Consider the following 23297-nt stretch of genomic DNA (forward strand, 5'->3'; position numbering starts at 1 on the left):
AGAGCCCAGATATTTGAGGAGAGAAGACTGGCTGGGAGTGGTAGAAAAACTGCAAGCTGGACTCAGCTTCTCCTAAAAAAGTGAACTACTGCTGCCAAAGTCCAGTTGCCTGGGTGAAAAAAGTGTTGCTTGAGTGATTGTCAAGAACAGGAAGCAAAACTAAAATAAAAAGGAGTAAGCCCCCTCTTATTCCTTCAAACTTTCACTTTCTTTCCATTGGCAAAGGCTAATGGGGAACAGCTGGCAAAGCAGAAAAGTATGTAGAATCCCAGCATTGCTAAGTAGAGAACAGAATTTTGAGTTTGGAGTTGAGAAACAATAACTTAGTAATTGGCATACTTCTCTTAGTGGGGACACTGTCCTTTTCTGGCTCTGATAAGAAATTATGCTTCCAAGGAATGGTTGTCTTAAGTATAGCTTGATGGTCACATGGAGCTGGCTGTGCTTTCAGAAGGAAAGGTAGCGCATTACTTCTGTCATAAGTGACCCCTTCTTTTCTACGAACAAGGCGAACTGTGCATTTGAGAAGAGAGAAGCTAAGCTAGGACCACACTGAAAAGTTGATGTCCTGTAAAATTGTTTTAAAATGTGTTATTTAGCACTTGCGTGTTTAAAATTAGCAAAATGAAATCTTCATTCAGATGTTCTAGCCAATCTGATCCATTTTACATTTCAAATGGTAGTCTCTACATTACATCTGCCTCAATCAATTGCAAGAAGCCCAGCCACAGACTGGAAGAAACTCAAGTGGCTCTGGCAATATTAGCTGCCAAATAAAGACACCTGTTACAAGGCTGCCTCTTTGCAAAACAAAGGAAGTAACTCCTAATAAGGACAGAACTGTAAGAAATAATGCAGATGGAAGTTGAAAGTTGGACACCTGCTGTTAAGTGGGGGGCGGGGCAGTCAGTTTTTATATACAATATGCCTGGTAGGAAGTCATGAAAAACACTTGGGGGAAAATTACTGGGAAGGAGAAAACCTTGACACACTCTTGGAAACAGACTCGTTTATGCATTTGTAGCCACATGAATGAAGGAGACTCAACCCATGCTGTCATTTTGAGCTACTTTTCCAATTCTGCAGAACGGTGGCAATAACAGCACTTCTGTTGCCCTATCCCCCTCTTCAACCTTATATTCTTTTGGAGCTTGACAAGCTCAGAGTTTAAAACATTGTTTTCATTGTGGAGCATCTCGGAATCATAAGATGTCAGATCTAGACAGGACCTTGGAGCAGGAGAAATCATAAAGAGCTAAAATGAATTCTGTAGCAATAAAAATGTTAGAACCATAAACAAAGGCTTCTGGGGAGATAGAGTAATATGTAAGTGTTTGAAAACTAATATTGAGGAAGGGAAGAGATTGTTTGGAATAGTTTAATGAAATAAGTTAAAAAAATTTAAAATAAAGCAACTGTGAATTAGAATAAGGATACATTTTAATGCTGAAGCTAGTAATAGAGACTTTATTCATTTTGATGAAATGTTTTACACAATTAATACAGGGCTCTTTCATCCAGGGAACTGAAGCATAATATAAATAAATTTTTAGTAGATAATATTATTCAAAATTTTATAAAGATGTGGATTCCTCACATTTAGGAAAGATAGAGCAATTTAGATATAAACAGGTATTGTTCTAGTCACAATTAATGCGCCTAACAATGGGATATTACTACCACCATCAGGAGACTTCCCTCCATATTTCCATCCTAAACAACTTGACTCATCCAATCAGCACATTGTTATAGTGTTCATAGGTCAGCCACTGCAGAATTCTTTAGTGATCATGGATAATTAGCATTTATTGACTACCTATTTGCTAATTAATCTCTTTCATAAAAGTATTTTATTTTGATATTTAAATGAAAGCTTTTTATGGCATTGATTATTATTATTATTATTTTTTTTGAGACAGAGTCCTGCTCTGTCACCCAGGCTGGAGTGTAGTGGTGTGATCTCAGCTCACCGCAACATCCACCTCCCAGATTCAAGCGATTGTCCTGTCTCAGCCTCCCAAGTACCTGGGATTACAGAAGCGTGCCACCATCCTTGGCTAACTTTTGTATTTTTAGTAGATATGGGTTTCACCATGTTGGCCAGGCTGGCCACGAACTCCTGACATCAAGTGATCTGCCCACTTCGGCCTCCCAAAGTGCTGCGGTTATAGGCACTAGCCACCACACCTGGCCTATGACATTGGTTTAACATGCTGAGTAATGGTAGCATCAAGTACACAATGTATTGGAATTTGGTTTGAGGTTATATTAAAGACCAGGAATATGCAGGAAGGAAATGGTAACTCCCAGTATTGGGAAGCATAGGCTCTATGTGTTGTGGGGATGAGGAGGACCTGATTACATATCTGTTACTTCAGCCATAGTAATCCAGACCTAAAATAGCTCATTAGTCACAAGAGTTTTTAAATAGAAAGAATGACATCAAAAAAACTTGTTGGTTGGTGTGCCTTTCAGCTTAGTTCACTTTCTAAGCACATATATTAAATACCTACAGTGCAGCAGGCACTCTGTGGGGAGATGGAAGTGGGTACAAAACAGCTGTCAAGGCAGTGATCCGTAATGGCTAAGAATTTAGGATTTGGAGTCAAATAGGGATGGTTGGAATCTTAAGTGGGTCACTCACTTGCTATGTGCTCTCAGGCAAGTAACTTTACTTCTTTAAGCCTTATTTCTACTTCACAGGATGCAGATCCAAGAAAAACTCAAAACACAGTGTTCAATACAGAGTAAGCATCAATAAATGATTATTAATATCAAATATGAATATTTAATAATATTTAGTAATAATTTAGTTATTTGAGCCCTGGGAGCTTGCAGTCTAGTTTGAATACAGAAGTTGGCATACCTCTTTATAAAGTGAACAGTATCATAATGGAGGTTCAAATAAAACACAGGGAGAGGTATATGTTTCTAGCAGGAGAGTTGAAGAGATTGGGGAAAGTTTTACAAACGATATTACCCCTGAACTATTAAGAAAAGTTAATTTCTAAATTGTAGATTGTCTTCTAAGTAATCTGTAAGTTTGTCCCTGTGATAACACAGGAATAGACAAATAGAGCATCTGAAAATAGATTCAAATTGTTACGGACTGAATTGTTTGCTTCCCTAAATTAATGCGTTGAGGTCATAAACTGCTGTACCTCAGAATGTGATGTTATTTGCAGATAGGGTTTTTATTTGGAGATAGGAAGACCATGTGAATACACAAGGTGAAGATGGTCATCTAGAAGCCAAAGAGAGAGGCCTCGGAAGAAACCAATCCTGCCAACACCTTGATCTCAGACTGCTAGCCTCCAGAACTATGAGGCAAAAAATTTATATTGTTTAAGCCACTCAGTCTGCAGCACTTTGTTATGTCAGGCCTGGCAAACTAATACACAGCATATACTCGAAATGAATAGATGCTAAATGTTGAATTATAATTATGTGGAGAATGAATATATGGGGCTAGGAAAAATGGCTATCCATTTGTAAGAAAGTAGAATAGGGCCGGGCGTGGTGGCTCACGCCTGTAATCCCAGCATTTTGGGAGACTTAGGCAGGGAGATCATGAGGTCAGGAGATCAAGACCATCCTGGCTAACATGGCAAAACCCCGTCTCTACTAAAAATTAAAAAAAAAAAAAAAGTTAGCCGGGCATGGTGGTGGGCGCCTATAGTCCCAGCTCCTCGGGAGGCTGAGGCGGGACAATGGCGTGAACCCGGGAGGTGGAGCTTGCAGTGAGCCAAGATTGAGGCACTGCACTCCAGCCTGGCGACAGAGGGAGACTCCGTCTCAAAAACAAACAAAAAAAAGAAAGTAGAATAGAAGGCCAGGCACGGTGGCTCAAGCCTGTAATCCTAGCACTTTGGGAGGCCTAGACAGGCAGATCACGAGGTCAGGAGATCGAGACCATCCTGGCTAACACGGTGAAACCCCGTCTCTACTAAAAATACAAAAACTAGCCAGGCGAGGTGGCAGGCGCCTGTAATCCCAGCTACTTGGGAGGCTGAGGCAGGAAAATGGCATAGACCCGGGAGGCAGAGCTTGCAGTGAGCTGAGATCCGGCCACTGCACTCCAGCCTGGGCGACAGAACGAGACTCCGCCTCAAAAAAAAAAAAAAAAAAAAGAAAGAAGAATAGATCTCTACTTCATTTCATACACAAAAATAAATTTTAAATGTTGTTAAATATATAAATTTAAAAGACAAAGCATATTAGAAAACATAGAGAACGGCCAGGCACGGTGGCTCACGCCTGTAATTCCAGCACTTTGGGAGACCGAGGTGGGGGGGGTGGGTCACCTGAGGTCGGGAGTTTGAGACCAGCCTGACCAACATGGTGAAACCCTGTCTCTACTAAAAATATAAAAATTAGCCAGGCTGTGGTGGCATATATCTGTAGTAATCCCAGCTACTCAGGAGGCTAAGGCAAGAGAATTGCTTGAATCCAGGAGGTGGAGGTTGCAGTGAGCTGAGATTGCACCATTGTACTCCAGCCTGGGTGACAAAGGGAGATTCTGTCTCAAAAAAAAAAAAAAAAAAGAGAAATATTTTATAACATCAGGGTCAGGGAAATCTTTCTCAGCAAGTCAGTTAAACCCAGGAACCAAACACTGGTGAATCTGACATGCATTAAGGGTGGTAGCAGCCCTGTGGTTGAGAGGATAACTTTGAGCCAGGTTCCTAACGCTGCAATGAATGAAGAGCCTGCCAGGGAAAGAGAACACTCTAAACAACTGCCAGGCCCAGAGAGAACGAGGCCATCTTACCACAGCACCAGCCAAGTGAGAGCTTTCTATTCACAGTGTCTCTCCTTCCAACCCCTGCCTTTGCCCTGGCAGATTCAGAAACCTCAGTGAGCAAGCTAGGAGAGGAGGAGAAATGAGAGAGTGAGACCACTCCTCTCTCTTCTGCTGAAAGTAGTCAGTGCTCAGTAGGTTTCAGCCAAAGCGAAGCAAGAAGGTCAATCATGTTGAAACTATTTTCTTAGACTAGGCTATATCAAATAGAGACTGGCTTAGGCTGAAATTATTGTAGGATTTTGTAGTTCCTTTGAGTAACTAAAAAAGTCATGCAGACTGCTCCAACGTTTACTCATATATAGAGGAAGGTGTGCATGCATGCGCACACACACACACACACATACACGGGTCATATATAAAGGGATAGTAGGAGTAGAAAATAATTTTTTTTTCTTTTTCTTTTGAGATGGAGTCTCACTCTGTAGCCCAGGCTGGAGTGCAGTGATGCGATCTCGGCTCACTGCAAGCTCTGCCTCCTGGGTTCACGCCATTCTCTTGCCTCAGCCTCCCAAGTAGCTGAGACTACAGTCGCCCGCCACCACGCAAGGCTAATTTTTTTGTATTTTTAGTAGAGATGGGGTTTCACCATGTTAGCCAGAATGGTCTCCATCTCCTGACCCCGTGATCCACCTGCCTCGGCCTCCCAAAGTGCTGGTATTACAGGCATGAGCCACTGCGCCCGGCAATAATTTCTTTTTATAGTATCACCCCATGACTTCCCTGTGTTCAGTGAACAACTTACACACAGAAAGAACTTACCTGGTGAGAAAAAAAAAAATCAGGGGGAACCTATTCTAGATAGAAAAGTATGGAAACCCCCTCCAAGCAGGTATGATTTAAGCTGAGGCCTAAAGAATGAAAAAGAAGGCAGCTGCATACAGGGAGAAGGATTGCTACTTTTTTTAAAGACACAAATTCAAAGAGCCAAGAGAACAGGAATGAAAATAAACACCGATCTTCCGCAAAGAAATTTCTATCCTCTCCTTAATGGAGTAGGGAGGGGTCTGGTCAAAATGCATCTTAAAGATTGTCAACCAACCACCTTGTTTCTGTCCCCATTTCCAGAATTACTTGGTCTGCCAATTCTGGAGACTTTGGGGAATTCTGTAGTGCAAATTGGGTTTCTTCTCAGTGTTCCTTGCTGTTGCCTTAACTTGCAGCTCATTTGTTGAGTTACCACTTGTTCTTCTGTTCCCTGGCTTCTACATCGTTACCATCTGTGCTAAGTGTTGGGGACAAAATGGTGACTGAGATGAACAAGATTCCTGCCCTCATGGAGCTTATGTTCCAGTACAAGAGACCAAAAACAAAACAAAAAAAAAAAAAACAAAAAAAGAGTAAACAAATGAATTTTAAAAATAGCAAACTGTGATGAGTATTAATGGAAGAAACTCCTGTAATTAAAGTTGAAGTTTAAACTGAGGCTCTGAGATAGTGTTGATTTTGCATTCCAGAAGAGGTACTGGACTCTTGCTAATTAAAATAAGATACACAGAACATCAACATCATCCTGGAACTTGTTAGAAATGCAGACTCTTGAGCTTTATCCCAGACCTTCCAGGTAATTCATGTGCACATGAAAGATTGAGAAGCATTGTAGTAAAACCGTATTTTTAGTTTTCATATAGAATTATTGGTAGCATGCCTACCAATTTGAAATTCCCCCATTTTCCTTAAAAAGAAAAGCCTCTTTCCTCTTCTTCTGGGTTGGTGCTAGGCCTCCCAGAAGGAGCAAATCATGACTGCTGGAGAGAAGAAGGCAACACAGCTTCAAAGGCCTGCTCCAAATCCATCAAAAACAGTAAGTTTGCTGGGAGATTTGAATGTTTCTGTGAAAGGAATAATTTGGAATTCCATCCCGAGTGGGAATTCTCAAGCTTGGATGAAAGAAGATGAAGTTAGAAGATTCATCCCAAACCATGGGCATGGTGGAGACAAAGATGAGCAGGTTGTGCTTGGGGATGAGTTTGAGAAAGGATGTGATTTGGGAGGTTCTTGGTGGTAAGAGGGGCCCTCTGTTTCAGGTTTAGGATCCCTTCACCCCAACTTGAAAAGGACGAGAAGCTAGTGGCAGAAGAGGGAGAAGAGGGGGCATTGGGTAGAGCTGGCTCTATTTTCTGGTCCTGGGCCTAAAGCAAGAGTTGATCTCCTTGAACTAAGGCTACTAATAGCACCACTGTACCTTGACAAGAGAAAATGAGTGAGACAGAATGTGGGAGCAATCAGATATCAAGTCAAGATATCACCTGATGGGAGGCCCATGTGAAGACTGATATGCAGGAATTTCCTCATGGGAAAGTGGCTGCAAGAAAAGAGATGGGCATTGGCCTGAGGAAAACCACCCCTACTGGGGAAGTATATTTTAAATTGTGGGCCTGATGGAAGCTCTCGAAGTGCTTTAGCAAACAGGGCATCTATATTTCAAACTCCACCTGGGAAATCCCTCTACAGCCATGTCCCTACCTGACAGCTCCCAAACCAGTGACTCTCAAAGTGGGGTTCCTAGCAGCATCAGCATCACTGGAGAAGCTGTTAGAAAAGCAAAATCTCTGCTCCTCCCGCAAGTCCTACAGAATTAGAAACTCTGAGGGTGGGGCCCAGCCACCTGTGCTTTAACAAGCCCTCCAGATGATTCAAATGCATGTTCAAGTTTGGCCTAAACTACGCAGAAAAATGTCTTTTTTTCTTAAGTGGAGGATAAGTGTCTCATGAGTATGGAAATATTGTTGAATTTGAGAAATTAATACTTGAAACCAAAGAGCAAAAGGCATAAAAGTTGCACAGTTTATAGAGCAATTAGAAACATCAAAGTTGCTGAATGATGGTTGTAATGGGAATATAGAGGGAATTTTGAAAGTGAATTTTGGGAAAGTAAAAATGCACCATCTGCAGATGTAGGATAATTACTCCCTATGTGGTGAGGGCACTAAGAAAATGTTGTCCTGTGAAGTAGCAGAAGCGCTTTAATCATGCAATAAGGTGGAATCTGGTGCTGCATAAACTTGTCCTGATGAGCAATATTAAATGCCTCCCATTCCTCTCTTGATTGTATTGGATGCTGTCCTTTTAGGAATGTGAGACTGGACCAGTATCTACAGATCTAGTGAGATGAGAGTGATTTATCAGTGGAATTCATAACAATAAATGATTTCTGTTTTCTGAGCTAGCAGCTTCTCCATCATCCTAACTGCTGACCCTTCACTATGTATCCGAGCTGGATTAATTCTCAGAGAACAGAGTCATTTTCCTGATAGGAACTCTTAGCACTGATTGGAAGGAGGAGATTAGTGAGGTTTTCATTTTTGTCCTGATGCAATTTGAAAATCTCATCAACTCAAAGGTATCCTGGAGACACTGTTTCTCAATTTTTCTTTCACATTTCTCAACCTGTATTTAACCCTTGGATCTCATTCTCTTTTCTTTGTGATTCTCTTTCAATGAATATGCATTGGTATATGTTAACTAAACACCTACTGTGTGCATGCACAGAGCTAGATGACTTCACAAACCTACATTTTCATCCCATCTTCTTTAACATTTGAAAAAGGATAAACTGTAAAATATCTTTTTTTTTTTTTTTTTGAGATGGAGTCTTGCTCTGTCGCCCAGGCTGGAGTGCAGTGGCCAGATCTCAGCTCACTGCAAGCTCCGCCTCCTGGGTTTACGCCATTCTCCTGCCTCAGCCTCCACCTCGCCCGACTATTTTTTGTACTTTTTAGTAGAGACGGGGTTTCACCGTGTTAGCCAGGATAGTCTGATCTCCTGACCTCGTGATCCGCCCGTCTCGGCCTCCCAAAGTGCTGGGATTACAGGCTTGAGCCACCGCGCCCAGCCTGTAAAATATCTTTCTCCTCACTCCCTTGACACTATTTTTCCTGGTGTTGGCTTTGCCTCATTATGTTGCTTTTCAAGTGAAGAATTTGGGATTCCTCATACTTTAAGCCATTTACAAAAAAGCAGGTTATTATTAGAAAGCACAGAGAACACACAAATATCCTTTCATTGTGGGATTGCAGCCTTAACCTATGACTTTCCTGGATTCATGGTTTCTCTTGGTTATTTTTCTATCAAGGATAAGGGGTGGGGGTGAGTTCTGCAAAATAACAGATAACTGCTTCCACTCTTTTTTTTTTTTTTTTTTCTTTTTGAGATGGAGTCTTGCTCTGTCACCCAGGCTGGAGTACAGTGGCACGATCTCGGCTTACTGCAACCTCTGCCTCCCAGGTTCAAGTGATTCTCCTACCTCAGCCTCCTGTGTAGCTGGAATTACAGGCACACACCACCACGTCCGGCTAATTTTTGTATTTTTAGTGGAGATGGGGTTTCACCATCTTGCCCAGGCTGGTCTTGAACTCCTGACCTCATGACCTGCCTGCCTTGGCCTCTCAAACTGCTGAGATTATAGGAGTGAGCCATGCCTGGCCTGCTTCCACTCTTTATTGTGCTACTTTGCAGAGGGCAGAATATACCTCTTATACTTGTGGAAGAAACATTGAGCCCTTCAGTCCTTGCAGATATAGATTGTAGCGACCAGGATTCTGGTCAGCTGTCTTTCATCAAGGCACCTGAGTCACAGTGGCATTCCTTAAAAAAAAAAAAAAAAAAAAAAAGGCACTTCTCCAAGCTGCGATGGCAGAGATGTCCATACTGTAAACTTAAGGAGACTATGCCTACCACCTGAGAATTAGGGTGCATAAATTCCCACATTCATATTGTATTAAATATAGAGGGACCATTGAAACCTACATCAAACAGAAACTGAGATTATAGTAGTTTTCAAAATTTGGGAAGCAGAATATCTGTATCTACAAATACAACTTCTTTTTAGCGTCACCAGAATCATTTCATAAAGGAATCTTTAAGAGGTAGGTAATGATATGAACATTATTTACAGAGAATTCAGGATAGGAAGTTGCATGATTATTTGAGAAGACGTACTTGCTTTCCAGTCGTAGTCTGCAAATTCCTAGCAGTCTACATTTGTATTTCTCTCTCTCTTTTTCTTTTTTTTTTTTTTGGAGACAGATTCTTGCTCTGTCACCCAAGATGGAGTGCAGTGGCAAGATCTGGGCTCACTGCAACCTCCGCCTCCCAGGTTCAAGTGATTCTCTTGCCTCAGTCTCCCAAGTAGTTGGCATTACAGGCATGCACCACCATACTCAGCTAAGTTTTTGCATTTTTAGTAGAGACGAGTTTTCACCATGTTGAACAGGCTGGTCTCAAACTCCTGACCTCAAGTGATCCGCCTGCCTTGGCCTCCCAAAATGCTGGGATTACCAGTGTGAGCCACCACGCCTGACCTATATGTCTCTTTAACAAGGTAACTCCATGTCTTTCCTTCTTCAAGTTAATAGGTCCCTGATCATTCATTTCTGGGAGGGGGTTAAGTGGTTCTGCAGTATACTGGAGTCAGGTTTATCTGGTTACAATCCCCTTCGCCTCTGTTTTTGTAGCTGTGGGACCTCAGCAAATTGTTACCTTCTCTGAGCTTTAGTTTCCCCATATGTTACTGTAGGATTACATGTCATTACATGTAGGATACATGTAAAGACGTTAGCATATCACCTGGCCAAAAGGCCCAGTTAGTATTAGATATGATTTATATTTGTTATCAATTAAATTTCTAAAGGAATTTTAGTTGCATTTGTTTCACCCATTTTTCTTTTTTGTGCTTAATCTAATAGAACAATTTTTGTTTGGGGTTGCTGCATTTCTCCCTCCTCCCCATTTCTTTTCATCACTTGCCTCAGCCCAAGAAAAAGTGATCCTGAAACAACCGTGGAAATGAAGTCTGCTTTGTGTTCGTCTGTTGGGAAAAGATTGGATCACCAGTCATGTTGTGGGTGTTTAGCAGGCTGCTGGCTTCTGCCCACAATAAAGAGGCATCTCCGAACGTTTATTTTTAAAAAGAGAAGCAAAAGGGCAGTTAGTGGATCTCAGAGGTATATATGAATGGCACATTTCCCTGCCCCCACAATCCCTAGGGCTGCCTCTCCTTCCAGGGCCTCAAGTTGGCCCAGGGTATCTGGCCTTCTACACTTCTTGTTTTTCTGGGTCATGAACTGGCAGGGAGCATGCAACACTGTGCCCTTAGCATTCAGGTGTTTCACAAGCACACTGCTTCGCTCTTGCCCTCATTAGAGTCAGCTGTCTCCAGCATACAGAGAAGGACGTGCAGAGCCTCTGTATGCATGTAGCATGGTGCACCTGGAGAGGTGACAGAAGGGCAGGGCCTCCTCCTAGGAGCCAGCTCCAGCAGCAATATGTAAATGACTTCTTGGAATTGCCAGACTGGCCCTGGTGAGTCTGGAAGATCACCTTGCCAATGGGCCCAATGCCAGCCTGACAGATGGCCTGGGCTGCTTGCAGCGCAACCAGCTTTAGGCCATCAAGTGTGTTCCCTGAAGGCAGGTGACCCATCCAGGAATGTCAGGGAGGCTGTCCAGGGGGACAACTCAGGCTGCAACGTAATTTCCCTAGCGCTGCCTACCTCCTCTTCCCCTCTAACTTGCAGTGCTCTCTGTGAAGAGGGAAAAACCAGGTCTTTCTTTCACCCTTAAAGAAAACTCTGGGTCACATAGTTTGTGTTGATGTCCAATCTATTCTCTACATGACAGCCCTTCACAGAAGTGACCAAATATTTCCATCAAAGGAACCAGCTACTGCAAAGTTTAAAGGGATAGTAAAATAGTAAAGCCTATTTGGGGCCCTAGTTTAGAAAAACCCTGTGATATCTATAAAGTATTAAGAAAATATTGAACTTTAAAATTTTATGATTTCATGTCCTCTAAGACCACAGACCTCTTGGCATTATTTTTCTTCTTTCTTTTTTTTTTTTTTAAGCATGAATTTTTTTTATAAGAGTTAGAAAGTAAACATATAACATTTTCTCTTACTTACAATCATAATTTTTAAAAGCCTAGGGAAAGTTAATGTTTCTGAATTCAGCCTGTGGATTTGAGATAAGGATTCAGGGAGAGAAGGCTTTTAACTCAGAACAGAATCTGTTTGCAGCTATTGTTCAATTAATGTAAAGTATCTGGTTACTGGGCATGTTGCATAATGTATCACAGTGCAAGTCAAACGTTTTCAGTGCTGACAATGAGCTCCTTGATAACAATGAAGAGTGAGGTAATTTGTTAACTTTTTTTTAGAAGTCCCCTAAAACAGTCTTCTCAAGACTGAATGAATCAACACTTTCGAGCTCAGACCGCAACTGAGCTATGTGTCTGTGTGTGCGCATGATGATAAGAAATCTAGAAGGAAACTGGGAAAACCACATCTCATGCCCTGTTTAAGAAGTAGAAAAAGTGTCAGAAGAATTAAAATTAAGCCTCACGAGAGTCTGTGGGTATGGAAAGTCACCAGCTAGCTAATATTAACATAGCTTGCAACAGAACACTGTTGCTAGAAATAGGACAGTCGCATCACTACCACTAAGTAATTTGCATTCTGTGGACCAGCCCCTGAATCCCTATTGCCCTTTGGGCATTGCATTTCTGGACGCTTCTAGACAGTGTTCATACTTGGCTGTCTGGTTTCACCAGGAACTCTACCCAAAAGAGGAAACAGCAAGGAGAACATTTGCTTTGTTTGTAGAAGGGAAGTGGTCGAGCTACAAACAAATCTTTAGGCATCTGAGGAATTGCTAAGTTTTTAATTTCATATGGTTGCTGACAAGGAGGTGCAGACAAAGACCCTCTTGCTTTCCTCACCATGGATAGTCTGTTGCCTCCATCTAGATTCTCTTATTTCAAAAAATATCCTCTCCATGCAATTAGGAGATATTTATCGACGCTGAGAAACCAAAGAGCCGAAGAACAGGTATCATTTTGTTTATATTATCTTTAAAATTAACGGGTGCTTGTTCCTTGTTGCTTTTACGTCGCTTAATGATTTCATTTGTGCTGGTTTACGTGTTTATAGGTACAGGTCAGATCCTGCTTGTGGCTGTTCAGACTTGGCAATCAGAAAGCAAGCAGGCTTGTGAGAATTTATTTAAACTTGGAACATTTAGATCCTGAGATTAAGCGGAGTTCTGTAATGAAGCCACATGCTTGCTTTCTTCTAAAGAGCTACTCTATCAAAGTTAAATTTTGAATTCTTTGATCATTTTCCAATGCCTCAGATACAAAATTTGACACTATTAATATCTCAACAAAGAAAGTATCAGACCCCAGGTACACTTGTCTTCTTGTATTTATGGTTATGTTTATATAGCCAGAATTTGCAAAACAAAAAACATTTTATAAACTATAATAACCTTAAACAGATCATTAACAAGATGTAAAGATCATTCAGAAGCAGTTGGTCATTTTTGTGTGTTTAAAAGGTAGGAGGTAGAGCACTGCCGTTTGCAGTCTTTTTAGCCAATCAAAAGCTATGATTTCTCGTAGGAGATACTATCACTTGGGAACATAAGCATTTTAAAAACTGTTAAAATGTCTGATCATGTCTCATTTAAAATAATGCACTCATTTTTATGGCGTGAGATTTATATCATTCCATTCCTTTGGTCTCCAAAAAAGACATTTCTAAAAATGATTTTTATGAATTTTACCAAATTGTTAGAAGAAATAGCAATATCTGATCCATTTAAATCTAGTGTTTCATTTAGGAAGAAGTGTGATGGTGGTATACAAATGTGAAGGACAAATGTATAGCCATACCAAAGATTCAGCAGTCATAAATTGCTTGTGCATTGTGCTTGTAATGAGAACTGCAAAACTGTGCAGGAGATATCACCAGTGTCCTGGATTTTTTCTCCTTTGTGATATGAGATGACCCACTTAGTAAAACACTTCCAGGAAATGCAAGATAGGTTTAGCAGGCAGAAAATCCTCTCATGACAGGTTTCCCAAAAAGGCAGTGCATAATTTGGAAAATAAAAATCATTGCTACTGTTTGAGAGGAAACTGCTTGTGTGCCCTGCTTTAATAATTTTACATGGGCCAGAAATTCAAACAGACTGTGTTCACTAAAGGAGGTAGGCTGGTCCAGTTTATCTCTTACTTAGGCAAGGTGTCACCATGAAAAGACAAACCTCTTGGTTTCCAGGTTTCAGCCTGCACTTGTTTTTGAAGTAGAAAACTAGAGAACCAAGTGGTAGGGCACTAAGTTTTTGTTTGCCAATCTTTTAATGTTCACAGGCTTCTTCAGGCCTCATTCATTATGGGAGGAAGAGAGGTGGCTGAAAGGATGAGATCGAAACTGTGGAATATGAATTGAGTGATTTGTTTTTTCTTTTTTTCAGGATTGTAAGTTTTCAGAGATGTGGCTATATTGTTTGTATAGTTCTATGGTTTGTTGTTTTTAGTTTATTGAAGAAGTATTACAAAATGCATTCAGAAGATCATTAGAATTTAACCTAAAACTTCTGACTTGGACAGGGTGGGCAGTCCCCTCCCCAGTTTACAACCATTTGGGACAATCTAGGAACAGCTGGGAGTGAGCATTATGCTGAGTTCTAAAATTCTTATGTAAGTTAATTGAATACTTAAGAGAAATAATATATTTGATTTCTTTTTAAAGCCAAATACAGCTCTGCAGACCTAATGTCTCAAATAATTACAGAAATTAGGTCAGAGTCCATCATAACTAAACTTGAAAGCTTGTTGGGAAGTTATAAAGGAGATTAATAATGTCTACAATCTTATGACCTGCATATTTGTTGCCTCTAATCCTTACATTCTTGTATAACTAATCCTTGATATAAAGGTGAAGGGATTGAGACTTAGAGCCCTTAAGAGCCCTTGTCCATGGAGCTAGAAAGTAGCAGAGGAAGATGTGAATTTCTATCTCGCAGTTTTAAATTTTATCCATTTTACCATGCTTGATCCCTGAACAATCTACTAATACCAAAATATCACCCTGCTAACTTTTCTCCTTAAGAGTATTTCTAAAATTTCCTATATTCACATACCATGGTCATAATTTTTACTGTGTTTACCACATCTGTATGATTAACTCCTCCATATTTTTCTGTACTTAAATCACATTATTAGAGTTTATTTAGAAAAAAATTTTCATATCATAACTGTAAATGGAAAACCATTGTAATTAGCCATAAGTAAAAATAATTAATAAAAGAAAAATAATATTAAATTCTAGGTAGATACTATTGCCTGTAAAACCTCCAAACCTGAAACCTGCTCATTTGTTAATAAGGAAGATTAGCTTTTAAGAGAAAAGTTACAGCATCCTAGGAGCCAACTGAGAAAGTTTCCTGGGTGAGGAAGGAAAGGAATTAAAAGGTAGACAATTTTTTCAAACCCAAATGATTCAGTGTTATTGAATGTAGTGTCTGCATGCCACTTAAAATCTTCTCCCACCTCACTTGGCACTGCTAGGTACCAACCATGTTGAGGTCCACATACTTGGGGAATATTATCCCAGAACACCATCTGCTTCTTTACTTTTGCACATTTAAATGAACTTCCCCTCTAGTCTAGAATTCTCTCTTTTACTTACAACTTGCCCACCTGGAGGTCTCCTGTACATCCTTCAAGACTGAGATTAAATGGGCTGAGTGAAAAGCTTTCTCCAGTGCTGCTGGGAAGAGTGAAGTCTTCCTTTTCCAAGATATTTTGTTTGCTTCAGATAAGGCCCTTACTACATCCTATGTAGTAAATAATGTGATTTCATATCAAAATGTGTGCACCATGCACACATGACACAGGATATTATCTTGGTTTTTGTTCCCTCAGGCACACTGGAGCCTGGCAGATACTGGTGTAAAGGTGACCCACACAACAGGCAGAGGGTACACACTGGATTGCCTGTGACACAGGTGCCTTTACTAGACCTAGAAGGTCCCCATACCCCTTTTCTGTGGTCCAAATTATGATCATTGTTATATTCACCTTGTTCATGTATGCTTTCTTGTTTAAAGCTTCTCCTAGTGATCTTCTCCTTGCACTTGGTGTCATACAGACAAGAAGATTTGACACGAGGGTTGATTCGTTCGGCAGCTTTTTCTGATGGTGGTAGTGTTATTCCTGTGATACAGCAATCAGTAGGTTGGTAGGTTATTTATCAAATTGAGAACAAATATTTCATCCTTTGCTTCCCTAGATTCTCTTGTAGCAAATGTTTCACAAAGCCAAGTCTCCACATAGGTAGAAGATTAAGAGCATTAATGAAGATGCTGAAGGTTGGGAAAATTTGTTAACCTTTCTCTCAAAATTATTCAAATGGTGTGGTAGTAACGGTGGTAGTGGTGAACATGGTGGGCAGCCTGAGTCTAAATGGAGTCTCAGATGAGTTTGAGTAGGTGTGCTGAACGCATGCATAAGGGTGTTTGGTTTCAGTTGTGTGATTTTGGTCTGAGGGCAACATCCAGTGCCTGGCTCAGATGTTGGTGTCTAGTTTATAAGGAATGAGCGAGACTTGCAGGCAATGTTCTCCTAAGTACTAGAGACTCAGCAGCCTGATCTGTGGCTCAGGTGACCAAGCGGGACACTGAGTGTGGAAGGGAGAATTTGCTCCACTTCTGGGCTGACTGTAGTCTAGCTTTAGCCCAGGGATGCCTGCCAAGAACCAAGTACGCCATGAACCCCTGGGGAGTACTGCTCTTAGGGGCCAGCACCATTGGTCTACATATGACTGCTAGCACCAAACAATGAGAGAAGACAGTTTGTGAGCTCATGTGGGACAACCTGTTCTCTCTCCCTGGGTGAGTTCCTCTATTCCCATGGTTTGAAACACCTATTTGCTGAAAACTCCCAAATGTTTATATCCAGAGCACTTCAGCCTTGCATCCAATCATTATTTGATATCTCCATCTGAATGTCTTGTGAATGTTGCAGACTGAATGTGTCCAAGGAGAACTCCACAAGCTCCAAACATGCTCCTCCCCAGGTTTTTCCGTTGATCAACACAAAAGCTCAAACCAGAAACCTGGGAGTCACCTTGGCACCTCTCTTTTACCCTTTCTCCCCCTTATGTCCCCTTCCTAATCCTTCAGTAAGACTTCTAAAATAGTTACTGAATTCTCCATCTTCACCCTTCCAATCCTGCCAACCATCCTCTCTTACTTGAACTATTGCAATAGTTTTCCAATTCGTGTCTCCATGTTCACTCTGGTTATCCTACAATCTGTGTTCCCTGTAGCAGTCTGAATGTTCTGCTTTGAATGAAAATCTTATTTTAGCTCAGTGCTGGGAATATGATATTATTTTGTTTGCTAGTTTAGTCCCAGTGCTAAGCATAAATCTGGCATATAGATGATAAGTTAATGTAATTGAATGGAAGAAGGGGACTTTGTAAGTATTAGAGAAGCCGTGGGGCTGGAGGGTTCATGGGGCTGAGATGTTGTTATGCAGGTGAGGGTAAGAGATGGTGAAAATAGGGTTATTACCCTTAGTAAGCAGAGGCTATTGAGATCTAGGGGAAATCACATAGAGGAATTTATTTTACAGACATGAAACTAGTGTCACAAACTAAGAGATTTGCCCAAGTTCGCATGGTTCATCTGTGTCACTGCTGGGATTAGAATTTGGTTCGCTTGACTCTCATTTCAGTGACTTTTCTGTTATGTATAGTGAGCCCCTAAGCAGAGATGTAGAAAAAGACCATATGAGAAAAAAAACTCTACAGGCTGGGTCCAGAGAATAGGTGATGCCTGCGCGTCAACTTATCAATAACAAATAAGACCTTGTGATGAGAGACTGAGGCAGAGCGGAGCCTGCTCTTTTGTGCCTTGTCCCTCAACTTACACTGCCCTTCAACATCCTTGCCAGTCTGAATCCCCCCTTCTATGTGTCCCTGCAGGAGGAAAGCAGACTAGGAGTCAGAAAACACAGGACAGCTAATTTAATCTACAAGAATTTGGGATGACCTGTACCAATGCCTCGCTCTCTCGAACAGAGACTTTTTTTTTTTTTTTTCGGATTGAGAAATACTATTTAAGGGCTGACCTGACAAGTCTTGCCTGTTTAACAGTGAATCTGCTTAAAATGAGGAGAGTGGTCTTTGGGCCCAGGGGGCATGTACTATAGCTACATTTTAATTACAAAGTAGAATCAAATTTTGTTTTGGAGGCTGTTCTAAAGTTTCCTTTCAATGGTTTAAAAAATGTTTCTAGTTGGAACAGGATCACTGGATTTTTGTTTTTCCTTTGCTGCTTTGTTTCTTAATGAATGCTAACCTCAAAGTTGCATTGTTAAATAAATATTTGAATTTAATTTGAATTTTAGAAACTTATTTCTGCATTTTGGCTCTCATACTTGCTCTGAATTATACTTTAAAAATTAAGAACTCCCCACTCCAAAGAAAACTATATTGAGATTTCCAAGGATAAATAAGAATTTGAGATTGCTAATGTACGCTCTGATTCTTTAGGTAAAATGATACACGTTTCACTACAACTTGATTTAAGAAATGTTTTTAGCTCCATAACGTCAGTAAGTTGGTTATATCTTGAGTGTATACCAAAGCTATTCATTGTAAAAAGTCTTTTTAAAAAGTCATGAAATGCTATCCGTTGTCAGTTCAAATGATATATGAGGGGAAACTCAAAGTGCTTAACCCATGTCCTTGTGCTTGAGTTGAAAAAAGTTTCAGTCCTTCACAAACAGGAGGAAAAGATTTTCCTTGTAGAACTTAATAAATGTTATCTCATTTATGCCTAGTGTTCCATTATTGGAACGCTAAGCATGTGGGAGTTATTTACATCCTAGTGCTCAAGGCCATCACCAAGGTCTGATTGTAAAAATTCAGAAAATTGCAACCTTGGGCATAAATGGGTTAAGACAGAGGACAGAGAGTCTATGGCACTCCTGTGGAGGAATTTGTATAATTATATACAGGTACCATTGACAGTTAAATTGTGACAACATGAAGTTGAACTTTAATATTTCTGATTACTAAATGTGACATTAAAAGTGGAACTATTTTATTATGGTAATGACAAACTTTTCCTCTATCTGAAGGGAGAAAATTTTTAAAAGAGCTATGTAAAATAAAATGCTACCAATGGTTTTTCACATTATCTGCAAGACGCCTAAGAGTTATCATCGATAGCTTGCATAAAGATAAATGGCTTTGGCCGGTCGCGGTGGCTCAAGCCTGTAATCCCAGCACTTTGGGAGGCCGAGATGGGCGGATCACGAGGTGAAGAGATCGAGACCATCCTGGCTAACACGATGAAACCCCGTCTCCACTAAAAATACAAAAAAAAAAAGAAAGAAAAATTAGCCGGGCAAGGTGGCGGGCGCCTGTAGTCCCAGCTACTTGGAAGGCTGAGGCAGGAGAATGGCGTAAACCCGGGAGGCGGAGCTTGCAGTGAGCTGAGATCAGGCCACTGCACTCCAGCCTGGGCGACAGAGCGAGACTCCATCTCATAAAAAAAAAAAAAAAAGATAAATGGCTTTCTAGCTGCCAGCAACCACCCTCATGGTCTTTCTCTCTCCCAAACCTGTCTTCACTATCTAAGAAGATATCACCATCCTGATATTGAGGCAGAGGCCTAGGTTCATCTTTGGTGCTTTCTGCTCCCTTAGTCAATACTTAATCTATCACTAACTCCCTTAATAACTCCCAAACCAGTTGGTCTACTTCCCTCTTGGGAAGTAGTACCCTAGCTAGTACCCTAGCCCAAAGACCATCATTACTTCTTACCCGAAATACTGTAATACCTTCCTCATTGGTCTCCCAGGAATCCACACTACAGTCAGAGAGGTCTTCTGAACACTACCCCCTGGCCCCATGCTTATGATCTTTCACTGGCTTCCATTTGCTTTTTGGATACAGACAAAGCTCCCTAACATGGAGGGGTTTGTGTGGTCCAGCTCTGATTCTCTCTCTGCTGCATGTTGACCTTGCCCCCCTGTATTAGTCAGCGTTCTCTAAAGGGACAGAACTAGAGGATATTTGAACATATGACAGGGAGTTTGTTAGGAGAACTGACTCACATGAGTCACACGATCACAAGGGGAAGTCTCACAATAGGCTGTCTGCAAGCTGAGGAGCAAGGAAGTCAGTCTGAGTCCCAAAACCTCAAAAGTGGGGAAGCTGACTGTGCAGCCTTCAGTCTGTAGCCAAAGGCCTGAGAGGCCCTGGTAAATCACTGGTGTAAGTCCAAGAGTCCAAAACCTGAAGAACTTGGAGTCTGATGTTCCAGGGCAGGAATCATCCAGCATGGGAGAAAGATGAAGGCCGGAAGACTCAGCCAGTTTCCTCATGCCACTTTCTTCTGCCTGCTTTATTCTAGCTATGCTGGCAGCTGATTAGATGGCACCCACCCAGATTGAGGATGGGTCTGCCTGTCCCTGTCCACTGACTCAAATGTTAATCCCCTTTGGCAACACCCTCATAGGCACATCCAGGAACAATACTTTGCATCCTTCAATCCAATCAAGTTGACACTCAATATTAATCACACCCCCTGTTCTCTGAACCCTAGCTATAGCACCCTTCTTCTACGTATGCAAGTTTTCCTGCTACTTCCTGGCTAGGGCCTTTGTTCCAATAATCATCTTTCTATTCTCCCTCAGTTAGTATCTACTCTTCCTTCAGATTTTAATTCAATATTAACTCCTTTAGGGCAGCCTTTTCTGACTTTTCCACCTTGCTTCATTACATCCTTTGAAGGCACTTGGTAACTCTCCTTTGCTATATTTATCCTAGTAGCAATTTCACATCTTTCTGTGGGGGCTATTTGATTCCCGATGTATCCCAGGTGACTAGCAAAGTGCCTGACAGATGGAAGGCACTGAATACAAGTTTGTGGAATGAGTGAATGTGGGGAGTAGGGGTGCAATGAATTCTCTCTTGAGACTGAAATACTTGAAATAATCCTGGATTATTTCAAGACTTTATGAGGAAGATATATGACTGCTTTTGTATATGTGTTTGTGTATGTATTTTGTAAGAATCATAGGGCTATAGTACCAGAATGGCTGAGTGATTAAGGTATTGGACTTAAGAATCATAAGGCTAATTCATGAAGAAATTTCATACATTTGGGAGGTTCCAGAGGAAATAACCATGACCAATGGGTAGAATTGCAGGGAGGGGTTATGATATACTAATCAAGTTGAACTTTCTAAAAATGAAAGGTAAAGGAATGAACTATCTTCTGCAGAGTGCAGGGGTATGTGGCCCCTCCTTAGGGGATGTTGTGGCAATGGTTTCTGCATCATAAAAGAGAAGATTCAATGACTTATTAGGCTGCAGCTCTGATATTCTAGTATAATAGGCAATAGAGAGATGAACAATTCAGATATTTTAGAAATAAGGAGAGGGCAGAGGGTATAGATGTATCAGTTAGAATTCCCCTGTTTTATTTGGTTAGTGGTAAACATTCCATAGTCTTAGCATGATGCTCTAGAGTCTAAGACCAAAGAAGACAGAATCAAATGCCTTTGGCGATTACAGTAGCATGTAATTCTCCATCAAGGGAAAAAAATATAGTTATATCTAGCAAAGACCTCAAGTGAAGAGCTATGTACCTGTGACTAGCTTTTCTAAGCCTAATCGACCACTTAACTACTTCTAATCCATAGTTTACAGGTTATCTAACCCCCTCCAGTATAACGATAAATAGCTAAGTATACATAGCAGGCATTGGTGAATGGGGGCACCAAGAAATTTCAGGTTATTTTGTGGTACTTTAACTACTGTTGTTTTTTCTTCTTCAATCAAGCCTCTTGTACCTTCAGATTTTCTTTAATGCAGTCATTGCTGACAACTTGCTGTTTCTTATAATCCCTTCTGAAGGTGTTCCATCCTTCTTGTCCACAGCATCACAGCTGTGAAGTGTCAGATAAGCCTAAGAGACCCCTGGACCCTGGGTTGACTCCTGAGCTATTTCTAATCCATTCATTTACTTTAAAATTGTTCTAATCTACTGATCTACTGTGCTTAGGTGCCTGTGAAACATGGGAGTCAGTAAATGGATGAATATCAAAACTGTTGCTTTGTCTTTGAAATAAGCACATTATTAGAATAAGAAATTGAATTAGAAATCACAACAAATTACAAATTCGAATGACAAATATCACAAGCATCAAAAAATCTAGGAAATAAGTGTTTTTACCAATTAAAAGTTAACAGATGCATCCTAAAATATTTTGTTCCTACATTGTGGGGGCCACGGGGTCTTTAATCACCTCCTCATACAGTGATGGTTTTTAAATATTCTGTGAAGAGATAGTAGAAAGATAATTTGGATGCTGCCCTAATACAGTTAATTTGTGATTATTTTTCATTAAAGCAAACATAAAGTGCAAAACCTTTTTCTGTGAGTGGCAGTGTAGCTTCTTATAAATATTCCTAAATTTGCTATCCCATTCCATGTTTTAGACAGTTCATCTACAACAGTTTATTTGTTAACTTTTGTTCAGAATGAAAGATGACATATTTTTGCACCTTGTACAGACAGTCTCATGTCTTGACAGAAAACGAAATGAAATACCCACATATGTTGTACTGTTCATGATTTGCTATGAAGAGAGCAAGAAAAATGTTGGAATTATTTCTTTCCTACTCACCCTAAAGGTGGCATATTAGTAAGGCTATTTCAGGAGATAAAACTTGGGTTATGCATTCAAGAATAAAACATTTTAAATTTGTATTAAATGCCTTATATGTGTCAGGCACTTGACAAGGTGCTTTACATATGTTGCAATTTATTTCTCATAATAACCTTGCTAAGTCAGTGGTATTATCCCCATTGTATGGATGAGAGAACTGAGGTTTCAAGAGGTAAAATAACTTGCTACGTAGCTCATAAATGATGACTTTGAGATTTTAGCTCCAGGTTTGTCTGTCTGACCCCAAAGCCCAATTCATTCCCTCATACACAGATACCTCCCATAGATAGGATTCCTTTCTCTCCTTCCTCCCTTCACTCCTTCCTTTTTTATTTTTTCCTTCCTTTTTTCCTTGACCTCAGATTTTCTCTCATTAATGAGGACAAAGGAGTTGAAAATAAAGCCATCACAACTATTGTGCTGGGAAGATACCTTAAATCTCTTTTAGAATGAGAAATACAGGTGGAAATACAGATTTTTGCAAAGTTTAAAGTTTATTCCATTTGGGAGACTTTGTTTAAGAAAAAGAATATAAAATCTGTATCAGGTTTATCGGCATGGTGTGGTGGCTCACACCTGTATTCCCAACACTTTGTGAGGCTGAGGTGGGTGGATTACTTGAGATCAGGAGTTCAAAACCAGCCTGACAACGTGGTCAAACCCTGTCTCTACTAAAAATACAAAAATTAGCCAGGATTGGTGGCATGCATCTGCAGTCCCAGCTACTTGGGAGGCTGAAGCAGGAGAATCACTTGAACCCGGGAGGCAGAGGTTGCAGTGAGCCGAGATCACGCCACTGCACTCCAGCCTGGGTAACAGAGTGAGACCTTGTCTCAAAAGTCTGTATCAGGGTCGTCTAGGGGGTGAGGTATTTATTATGGGAATTGACTCATGCAATTATGGAGGCAGAGAAGTCCCATAATCTGCTGTCTGTAAGCTTGAGAACCAGGAAAGCCTGC

General features: G+C 40.7%; 1 protein-coding gene across 4 annotated transcripts in view; it reads left to right on the forward strand.

Moving 5' to 3' along the window:
* Positions 1-12177: 12177 nt before the first annotated feature.
* Positions 12178-23297, forward strand: part of ATP2C1 (ATPase secretory pathway Ca2+ transporting 1) — a 157278-nt gene continuing 146158 nt past the window's right edge. For 3 of the 4 annotated variants that reach the window (XM_023207405.1, XM_023207411.1, XM_023207413.1), the window contains exon 1: positions 12178-12628. In XM_023207405.1, the coding sequence (XP_023063173.1) occupies positions 12521-12628 (108 nt within the window). In that variant the 5' untranslated portion in view covers positions 12178-12520. The remainder of the gene's footprint in view (positions 12629-23297) is intronic. The other variant, XM_023207406.2, reaches the window with a different exon arrangement.

This window comes from Piliocolobus tephrosceles, chromosome 2 (assembly GCF_002776525.5).
Source record: "Piliocolobus tephrosceles isolate RC106 chromosome 2, ASM277652v3, whole genome shotgun sequence".
Taxonomy (NCBI): Eukaryota; Metazoa; Chordata; class Mammalia; order Primates; family Cercopithecidae; genus Piliocolobus; species Piliocolobus tephrosceles.